We start from the raw sequence: 12,007 nt of genomic DNA, 5'->3' as shown, positions 1-12,007 counted from the left end.
CACACCAGCGAATGTCATAGTCGCTCGCTGTCGATCGAAATATGCCGGAACCAGGTCGTTGTGGCACCGACTGAGTTACTTGGGGGAGGAGAAATGACTAACGTGCAACGAGGCCTTTACGACTGGCGGTACGTAATTGCAGAATAAAATCGACTATCGGTTATCAAAAAAAATGTAGACAATAATATTTTTGAGGGTTTGTCATATTATCTTTAATTATTATTTGACTTCATATTAGACTTAAAAAAATTGTAACACAATTAGAACACAATTTAAAAATAACCCATAGTGGATTTTTTACGATCACGCACGCGGTATTTTTGACCGTATATTAATAGGTAATGTCTGGTAATGAACTTTGAACACTTCTATATTACTGACATCAGAACTTATACAGTTAGGAGATATATCTAGTTTTAGTTTATCACCTAATTAGATTATTAGAAGGTACTAAGGTTGAATTAGGTTAATATTTCGTATTTTTAAAACAATGAACAAAATTCTAAAATACCGGTGTTTTTGACCGTGAAGCGTGTGCTCTAGGGTTAATTTATTATGACTTTACGAGACAAAATTTAGTCAAATCGATATACCCTCAAAAATATTATTCTCTATAATTTTCGCAATAACTGATATACCCAACTGATATAATTATAAAAAAAATTATTTTGCATGAATGCATTTTTCCCGCATGTTGTGCGTGGAACAGGGAGAGAAAACAAATAGTGTGCAAATACTGCAGCAGTGTAAAGAGCAAGAGCTGAGGGATGGAAACACTGTATAGTGTGTCGTATCGAAACAAAAGCTACAACTACGTGTAAAATACTCGCTAAGAAAAAAAACTCAAGTTAGAAAAAATGTGACATCAAAAAGGGGCTAAGTAATTTCATAAAATTCATTAGCATAGACATTTTTTATAATTGTTTTTAATTTGTATTTAATGAAGTGCAAAAATTTAATCGTACAAATAATTTAACTTAGCTTGGCGGCTACTCATAGTATGTACTTAAATAGTGTTATGATAATAAACTAAAATTATACGAATATAAAATGGTGATGCAAATAATAAATATTCATGTCAGGACTCAGCAGTGTATATTTAGTTGTGACTTGTGACCGTAAATATTAGTAGCTGCCAAGCTACTTTAAATTATTTTTGATAAAATATCACAATCATCAAATACAAACAATTATAAACAATTTATTTTAATGGGCTAACGTCATTGAATATTATCGTTGTAACATAAACATTGTATAAAAAATATCTTTTCGATCAATAACTATGCCAATACTTTTGCATATTACTCAGGCTGTAATATTCCTATATCGATTATCGACTTGAAATTTATAAAAAATAAGTATCATATATCAACCCGTATACATTTCAAGTCAATCAGTTCATTACAGACATAGACTAGAGATCGGACCGTTTTTCGTAAATTACCTACACAGGTTAAATACGAGTGTACATGTATAATATACAGACTGTCGTCGTCGTAGTCGGTTTTTTTCTGTTTTAGATTGTTGTTCGGGTTTTATATCGGATATACTCTCCACGGATCAGGAACTGGGCAACTAGCATGGCACCGAGGTGGCACGTGAAACTGACAAACGACTAACGCTGTCGAGTAACAACTATAGTCCATACGCTCCTGGTACACGGGACCTAATCGTGGCAGGCAGCAAAACAAAATATGCTTGGTTTTTCACACGCTACTAAATATCTTGGAACAACTGCATAGGTCCCTGTTAACCTTAAATCATTGTGGGGGTGTATACTATACACTGACCACTATGGGACTGTCAAAATAATAATAATAATAATGGTAATAATAATAATAGGTAATCAGTGGCGCAACTAAAAACTTAGGGGTCCTAAAGTAGAATTTAAAATGGAGCCCCCTACCCAAAAATGTAAATGGTCTTAAACAATCCAAGGTACATGGTACACAGGGGCGGACCAGGACCCTGACGGCCCACTATTAACGAAAAAAAATCAGCCCTATACTATTACAACCTAAACTTTTAGAACATAATTTTGACTTTTGGTTACTCACCAATAACCATAATTATAAATAATGTATGAAACAGATTTAGTACTTGAAAGCATTGCTGGGGACTTTCAAAAAATATTGTATTTTGCATTAAAATGCAGGCGCCGGGCCTTATAGTTATAAATATTTAAAGTTTAGTTGATCGGAGTGGATCGTGTTGGTCTACTACCAAAGTGTTCTAAATAGAAGAGATCCTAAAAGAATTTTCAACAATAATAATATTACACCTGGATTATTTTGTAGGTATCAGCGTGAGGGACATAATATTATGACATCGGTCAACTGTGCAATTGCATAGTAGTGCGCAGTGGCCCAGTACGCCCCTGATGGTACACCGCTTACCACTCTCCCAAAGGGTATAATCAAAACTATGCTCGATTTTTCGTGCACTTTTACCAATAAACGGAAAAAAATATATAGGTACTAAGGTACTTCCAGAAGTCCAATTTTAACTTTGAAAAAATTATTCTTTTTTCTTGGTTATGTAGGAAATAGGTCTTCGATTATTTTTTTTTTTAATATAGAAGTAAATATGAATTCAAAAAAAAGAAAATTAATTTAGCACTAATATTCTAGTCTATAGTCTGCAAATGCAGTACAATGCAATGCAGGATCAAAACCGTTTCAAATTTTAACGGTTCTGGTTTTGGTTTTAATATCGGTTTTTCATATTTTTGGTTTTGGTTTCAGTTTTAAAAAAGGATTTTCCAAATTTATCGGTATCAAGAACAGTTATTGAAAATTTAGATTTTTTTTCCTTTACCTAATAACTGTAGACCTGATTTTTATTATCTCACAGCTTCGCCCGTGATTGGTTGTTTATTTTGCTTTTGGACGATGAAATGTATAATTTTTTATTCAAATTTTATTGTTTAATGTGATCGGCAAATAAATATAAAAATCGGTTGATGAAAACGTATTGAAATGTTTCTAGCGGTAATTATGGTAAATATATTTTTAAAGCAGAACCTTTGCACTTCATTACCCATAAAAAATCGAAAATCTTAAAAAAATTATGATTGTTCAACTACTTTTGGGTGTAACTTGCTGCAGTAAGTTCAACTCAGCCACCCTGGTAGGCTATCCAACTACGTCGGTTCGCAAACAAAGGGCAACTCTTTCACTAATCACCTTGGTAGGCAATGTTCAATAATTCGATTTCATGCAAGCTTGTCCTGGTCCGTCCAAATAACCAATGGCAACCGATAACAAATAAACACTGATTTCTACTGTTAACTGTAACCAACGGGAACTATTAATAAATAAAAATACAACCTTGTGAATTTTAATGTCCATGTTTGAACACCTCTTTAAAATGTGAATTTTGGCAAATCTTTATTATTGCACGGTGAAAGTATTAAAAGAACCACTATTCCAAATTTCAAGTTCGTACGTTGATTAGTTTTTGAGATACAGCGATCAGTGAGTCAGTGGTATTTGGATTTTAGGTACATAATATATAGATTCCATTCTCCCACCCCTCCGACAAAAAAAAAATAAAAAATCGGGCGACGTGGTAACACTCAGAAAGGTAATTGGAACAACTCTGTGAAAAAAAATTGGAAAAAAATTAAATAGTGTAGTTTTAACTATAATTTACAAAACTGAGATATGCGTAAGTATTATTATGATAAATTACATTAATAAATGTAAGATAATATCATAGACCCGGGCGCCACAGCTATTTGTGTCATTTTGTTATTTTAAGTTCACTTCATAATAATTAAAATACTTAAAAATAGGGGAACAGTTCTACTGTTCACTGTTCAATAAACGATAAGACACAGCTTTTGTTATTACTATGAAAATCAAAACTTTAATTAGGTATGTATTAGTTTTATCTGATTGAAATACATTTCAAAACAATTTTTTTTTTTGATTTATTATGAATTTTGACATACAAAATATCGGTTATCAATAATTCTATTTTAGATTCTGAGCGAAGCGATAAATGTATTGACTTTAAAATGATGTGTTTTTTTTTTATTTTTTATTTTTTTTTGTGTCTGTCATCAGCTTTTAGGACAGTAAAAGTGCTTGGATTTTCTTCAACAGTAACTTTTCTGATAGGAAAGTGAATCTTGTTGGTACTTTAGGGGGTCAAAAGTAAAAATTTCCCAGTAGTTTTCAAAAGCGACGTGAAAAATAAAATAAAAATTAAGGAAAAACTGGAATTTTTACGCAAAATCTGTTTTCGAGAAAATCGATTTTGGTTTTTGGAGCAACTTTAAAACAAATGATCGTAGGTACATGCAATTTTGACTGAAATAAGCATAAGCATTATATATAAGCATTTTCTATACACCATAACACTTTCTAAATATTTTGACTTATTTTGAGCTGTTTACGGACATTTTCAGTTTCCATTTTTTTAGTTTTTTTTTTTATAAAAATATCAATAAAATTTTATTTGTTGGTTAAAAAAGCTTGAAAATTTAATAAAAGACTCCTACTATATTACAATGATATTTGAAAAACATTAAAAATCCTTGGTCACAGTTTTTATTTATAAGCATATAAAGTTCAAATCTTGACAAGATACGGAAAAGTCACGAAAGTTAACAAATTATTTTGAGTTGAGAATTCATAAACATTTTTCTTTTTACATCTAAGATTTTAAAATGTAATACAAGATTATCCATAAGTTTATCTACCTTTATCAAAAAAAAAAAATGTCTACTAGAAAGTCAAATTAAATTTTTATGAGCGTTTGAAATTTATATTCTTACCACGTTTGATATTTACTCGATTTATCGTGTAACGATTTTCTTATTTTGTTGTAATTAAAAAATGTATGAATGTAGATACTTTGAAATCTCACTGAATATTTATATTAGCATTTTCTATACACGATAAAATTTTTAAAATAATTTGACTCTTTTTGAACTGTTTACGGACATTGTCAGTTCTTAATTTTTTTAGTTTTTTTTTCTATTAATATCAATAAAATTTTATTTGTTGGGTAAAAAAGCTTGAAAATGTAATAAAAGGCTCCTGATATATTGTTACAATAGCAGTTAAAAAATATTAAAAATACATAGGCATAATATTTTTTTATAAGCATTTAAAGATCAAATTTTGACAAAATTTAATAATTATTTTGTAGATGAAAATTTATAAAATGTTTAACTATTATAGCTAAGGATTGAAAATTTAAAACAAGGCTCCACGTAAATAAGTTATATATAAATTACTTTATTCACAATAATATCATCAAATATACTTGGTAATATCATAGGCTGACTGACCGTTTTCGCTCAGAGTCGTTTTTCTTATATAATGATATTATATCATTGAATTCAAATTTAACACCATCTATTACAGTGACCCACTTGTAACCTACTGTACAGCAGAGTGACATCCACTTACCCACCTTTTTTAACCTTATAACTGAAAGCTTTCACTAATAATTAGATATTAATAGATTGTCATTAAAAAACAGCGTACACGTTTTTGATTAAAGCATGCGAATCGTATTTTTCTAATGCCGTATACATAGATAACATAACTATTATTCTTTGAAATTCAAAATAATAATTAGCTCCAACTTAGTCGATTATCATTAAATTTTAATACATTTTTTTTAACTGTTTTAAAAAATATAATCAACAAAACAGCTATCTTGGAAATTTAAATAATTGAATTGCCTAAAAAAAATCGAATTGTATAGGTACTACCATTGAGTATGAACAATTATGTTAATTGAACATATATATATATATATATATGTAATAAAGGTATAGTAGTTAGAGTCTTGAAATCTTGAATTGTTTATCAAAAATTTAATATGAGTTAAAAATAATATAGGTAAATATTCGTTTACGGTTTACGGTTTATTCAATAAACAACAATAATTTACCTAATAATATTATATTTATATATCTAGAAAATGGCAATAGAAGTATTTGTTGAACATTTTAAGTCGACGATTATTCATTGTAATTTTGTTTATTTTGTCAAATAAGATTTTACTTTATAATTAATAAAGACGATAATATAACGAAAATAATATGATCCAGAAGTATTACTTTTGGTAAGGTTTAGGTGCATAGCAACTATTTAAATGATTAAATCATGAAACATGAGAGAAATACCAACAATATAATTTATGATCAACTATAGGTAAATTAAATGTATACGACTTTATACGAGTGTTAAAGATTGCATCCGTGCAATATGTTCTTCTTTGACGCTCGACATTAACGTCGATCGGTGGTCACCAACGATATCGTAGCATAATAGACGACACGTGTGGCCGCCGGCCAGCATTAATGGGATATTGAGAATTGGGATGCAAATTGCAAGCTTGACGACGCGCAGGAGTGCAGGATTCGTCAGGGCGGACGGGCGGCTGCAGCTTGCGCTTGCGGCAGATTGGAAAATAAAATCTGGCCATTAATTCATACATTTAGGTTGTAAATGACAACGTTAATTATGACCAAATTAGGCAACGTTGCATTGCAAAGCTATGATGGTGATGAAACGTAAATTACGTATAGGTGCCAACTGCACAATTACATTTACATTTATAACATAATATAATACATTTATAATTATTATTTTTATATTTTCATTATAACGCGGTGCACGCTCTATTGACAGTTCTGGTGAACTAATTCATTGCGTATTATAATATAGGCAAGAAGGTCTCTCTATACTTACTATACTCAATGGTGTACTACCTATTCGATCAGAATTTCTATACTTTTTACGGCAAAAAAAACTGCATTTAATTATATTGATTTTCCACGGAGATACTAAGGGTGATACAGGACTTTTAGGACATACTGTAAAGGAGAAAAATCGTGACTTATTTGATTTTGATATTCAATGACGTTCTATTCCGCTTTTAAGCAAACATATTTGGCATTCAAATCTAAACTCCAGATCAAGGTAGTCGTAATACAATGATTAATCATAGAACAACCACCCTGGTCTAAGCCGAATGACAGAACTTAAAATAATGGACGAAAGGAGGGAAGCAGAGAGCAAACTACCAAATAATATAGATAAGAATACGGGACCGTTCGATTCATAGTATATAATAATAGTTATATCTATAGTTCGATGAAAAACAGCGACACATTTTGTTCCCCCGAAAACGTATGAGTTGCCTACCTGCAAACATCATAGGTCTTTATCATTGATTTCTAAAATAGGCAACCACTACGATTTTGGGGGGATCCTATGTCACAGCATTTTAACATTGACTTTCCCTTATTGGGGAAACAGATTAAAAAAAATACGCTCTGGTGGAAAACAATTTGTACCTTCCGATTCGGGATTAATAGATATAGTTTTATATTGGTTATTTTATACTTTTTATAATAAATTAATTTTGGTATCGAAACTTAATACGCTTTTATAGCTATCTGTATACGTTGGTAAGTACAATTTCTACTAATATTTGATAATACATTCAAACACACTTCACTTAAAATATATGTGAAATGTCGGGAAAATACATACAATCTCCCGACTCGAGTCCCGACTCCACGCAGGGGGGGACCCGCCTAACCATCAGTACGATAGGCGTCGACAGCGCTCTCAGTGTTAATCTGTCTTTCCAATTGATATCTATTGTATTTGGAACTACCGTGTACGTTGTAGAAAATAATACAACAAAAAGCGACGCCATAGGGCGTAGACCGTAGACCTATAAACTAATGGACAGTGCATTCCACTCCTCCCTGCCGCCAATGCACTGGAATCATATAAGAGAAAGAAAGTAGAAAGAACGAAGAGAGAAAAGCGAGAAAGAACATAAAGGGGGTAATCGTTGACGTATGAAACTAATACTATATTTCCCCCACGTTCTCTTTTCTCCTTTACTTTATATCGTACCCCTGACCTCTCTCTCTAAGCGCCGTCCATTAGTTTCTAGGTCTATGGTGTAGACAGTAGTGCCGTATGGCCATTACTAGTCAAGTAATACATATACAGAGAAAATAAAGTTATATAATATAAGATTGGTACACCTGTACGCAACTGCCGACAACAGCATGAACTAAGAAGGTTCTTAGTTCATGGACAACAGTCAATGGCCAATGGCCGTCGGCCGGCCGGCGTCTATACCATTCGGCCAACGAGAAACCGGGCGAAGGGCAGATCTTCTTCCAGGAATAATATCCTGGAAGAAACTACGAAATCGGGAAACTTCGAAATTATCGATCTATACATACCGACATTTCGGGACAAGACGTGTATAGTTTATGTACAATATTAATGTATGTGACAGTGTGAATTAAACAAACCAATATACACCACACCGGTGGAGTGAGTGAGAAAACACTGTAACCCACAGATTTCTATATAGTTATATTATACATGGTTTAATTTATAGAAGTCTGTGCTGTAACTTCACCAAAGCATAGTTCTTTCTATCTCAGTGGGAGTGAGAGATGATGACGCTAGACGAAGACGCCATTGAAGACTGATCAACTGAAGTAGAAGTATATAATTAAAATTTTTTAACTGTTAGACAGACGCGTTGTCTGACTATATTGTTGACTGTTGAATTGTTTATTAATTCAAATGAGTTTGTAATTTTTTAGTCCTAACCTATAAAGGAGGCTCAACTTGCGCTATAGCTATTTGTATAATATATAAATATATAATGGTAGCAAAGCAAATCGACACGGAAAATAATATAATTGCATAGGTAAGTGACGACTTTATGGTTATTTACAAATAGATAACAACTACCTAGGTATAAAAAAAAACATTAAAATGCATTTAACATTTACATTTATCATCTCTTTATGTTACGTCTTAAAATAATTAATAACCCCAGTAATTATATTGTGTAGGATATTTTATATTATACTTACATTGTTATTACTTATTATCAATATAGTAGTTGGTAGGTTGAATTAATATTATTTGCATAATAAACTTAATAATATACTAAAGAAGTTTCAAGTATCTACGAATAATATATATTTTTAAATTACAGGAAAATAACTAAAATAATTATTCTTGGTTATTTAAATATGTAATTTTGTCAAAATTTGAACTTAAATGTCTGTAATAAACAACTGGGCTTATATATTTTTATATTTTTTGGTTACAGTATGAATAATTTATGAGAATCCTTGTTTTATATGGCAATCCTTAGCTGTAGAAATTGAACATTTTATAATTTTTTAACTACAATTAATTTGAAAATGTTATTATGAATAGAAACTTATGAACAAACATTTGATGAAAATTTCAAGTATCTACGGTTATAATATTTTAAATGAAATATTCTATTGACATTTGATATACTACTGTTTTTTTTAATTCATTTAGATATTACTCAATTTTTTTAATTATTTTATGGTATATAGTTTTATACACTTATAAATAAATTATAATTAACCTCTGTTATGAAAATAAAAAACCATGATATACTAGTCAGTATTATTAAGTATAGAATGAAGTATTATTTAATTAGGATTTTCATTAAAATAGGTAATATATTATTATTAATTATTTATTATTTATAGTTAATTAATAATAACTTTAATTTATTAATTTGGAGGATATAATTAATGTATAAAATCAATATAATAATATCAACTTAATATAATAAATAAAATGTACTGTATTCTAAAATATTCTTTTAATGTTGTGCAAAATATATTTTTTTAAATTTTAATCTATAATTTATAAATTGTAAAGTTATCAAACCTCAAATCGACCTCTAGTTATAATAATTGTTAAAATAATAATAACTGTTAAAATTTTATTCAAACTTATTAGGATCTACTCCAAAAAAGCTATTAAAACCCAATGCTATTTGAACCGAAGATTTACCAATTGCATACAAATTCAAAGTAGTTTTATATCTACACCATCTACATTACCAGAATGGAATCTAATGCCATGAAACAGGTAAATAAAAAATTTTTTTATTTTAACAAATTTAAATTGCTTCTTATATTCATAATTCTATATTTTAATATACTTTTGTAACTGTAGTACCTATTTATGATAAATTATATTTTTATTTTAAATTTTAAAATTTATTTTTATTACAGGACGATGATCAAAATATTATTACAACTATCGAGGAATCACAACCATCTACATCGTCCAATATACATAACGCCGAATTAACCCCTGAATCGAATTATGAGCATGAGCAGTTACGTAAACTATATAATGAATTTGAAATTTTACAACGTGAAAATTTAAAAATACTACAGCATATGAATTACTATAAAGATATTAATACAACTCTTCGTTATAATATTGAATCATTAAAAGCGTATTTAAGAGAAACTAATTTACAGATAGAAGAAACTGATAAAAGAATACAATTGTTTAATCAACTTACTACATACTTGCGTAGGCATGAGCAATAATTTAGTATAGGGCGCTTTTTTTTTTAGGGTTTCGTAAATTTTTTTATTTGCTTGGCGTGTGCCTGGTCTATATATGGAGTAAGGACACCGTAAAGCATTTATCGAAATATTTAAGTAGATTTAGGGGCTTAGATGATTAGAAAATGTTAGTAGTCAGTACTAATTACCATTTATCTATCAAGATAAAAAATTTGTAAAAATTTTTAAGTAGGTATACTGAATAGTGAATAGGTACTACATCTAATATTAGCTACATATAGTTTTTTATTGTAAAACCATATTTAAGAATTATTATCCTTAGTATAAATATTCTTATAAGTACTTGATTTACAAGAACATCATCTGCCATAATTTGCAGTAAAAAAGGAGATTCTCATTTGAAAAATAGAAGTTTGTATAGCCACAGGATACTTTTTAATAGTAGTACCAAAAATATCAGATAATATCTTCTTTAGGTATACTTAAAAATTATAAAAATCTGAATTTAAATAAATGTATTATTAAAGAAAAAAAAGTGGTGAGCATTTTTTCACCAAAATGTCAAGTAAATTTTGTATTTTATTATGAGGCCCTTTCAAAAAACTGATCCATGGGCCTTTGGTGTGCCAGGCCGACACTGTTGCTATTAGTGGCTGTTTTATTTAACTATTTATTTAATTTTGACAATACCTCATCCTCACGGTTTATCATTTGTACTATTTATTTTGTAGCTTAAACATTAAACAAAGTCCTAGAATGAATAAAAGTCATACAAATAGCCAAAGACCACGCATTGTATTCATGTGTAAAATTAAAAAATCTAGACTTAAATTACATAAGTTAAATAAATTAAGAAAAATCATAACTTGATGTGAGTAGTTACTTATTATATGCATTATGTTATTATTATAAAATGTCATTATCATGTATTTACAATATTTATATTTAAGTAGTACCTATAACAGTAATTGAGTAGTAATGAATAGTATGTAACTTAAAATTAGACCAGCATAAATTGTTTATAAAATGATATTGGATACTTAAAATGTTTTCATTGTTACATTTTGCAATTTTGCTGATAATTCCGATAGCTTTTAAGAAAAGATATATCAGATGCAGAACTGAAGTATTTTTCATTTTTGAAAAAAAAACAATTTTATACTTTTTATGTTTTAATCTGTTTTAAACAGTATATTTAAAATAACTTAATTTTAATCTAATATCTAATTTATTTATATGCCAATATGCCGTGCACTAGTATATTTTTCACTGTTTATTACTTATTTTAAATCTTTTTTTTTTTATATTTTTATTGGACATAAACAATCTATACTATTTTTAGCACAATAAGTTTATAAGATAAAAGTAAAAGTAGAATAACATGAATGCTGTGAATGAGCAGCCACCCATTAATGGCTCTTGATTAATGTTAATTATTATATTTTTTTAAAATCATTTATTAATATATTTTTTTTTCTATATACATTAGACATTGAAATTTTGTAAAAGGTCACGGCACCACTTTCTTTTTAATCTGCGGTTAGGATTTCCTGGGAGTGTAAGGATGGAAAGATCTTTTATAAGAGGATTTGGACAGTTGCGTAGTCAGGAATTTTGTTTGGG

General features: G+C 29.3%; 1 protein-coding gene across 1 annotated transcript; it reads left to right on the top strand.

Annotated features, from left to right (window-relative positions):
* The first annotated feature begins 8,307 nt into the window (after positions 1-8,307).
* Positions 8,308-10,547, top strand: LOC132945099 (uncharacterized). The gene is made up of 5 exons (XM_061014738.1): positions 8,308-8,330; positions 8,398-8,506; positions 8,609-8,715; positions 9,801-9,932; positions 10,079-10,547. Exons 4-5 carry the CDS (start codon positions 9,909-9,911, stop codon positions 10,403-10,405), a joined length of 351 nt encoding a protein of 116 aa, XP_060870721.1. The 5' UTR covers positions 8,308-8,330; positions 8,398-8,506; positions 8,609-8,715; positions 9,801-9,908; the 3' UTR covers positions 10,406-10,547.
* The last annotated feature ends 1,460 nt before the right edge of the window (positions 10,548-12,007 follow it).

Source organism: Metopolophium dirhodum, chromosome 1 (assembly GCF_019925205.1).
Source record: "Metopolophium dirhodum isolate CAU chromosome 1, ASM1992520v1, whole genome shotgun sequence".
Classification (NCBI taxonomy): Eukaryota; Metazoa; Arthropoda; class Insecta; order Hemiptera; family Aphididae; genus Metopolophium; species Metopolophium dirhodum.
Note: the sequence above shows the minus strand (reverse complement) of the source record. Positions and strands in the feature narration are given on the sequence as shown.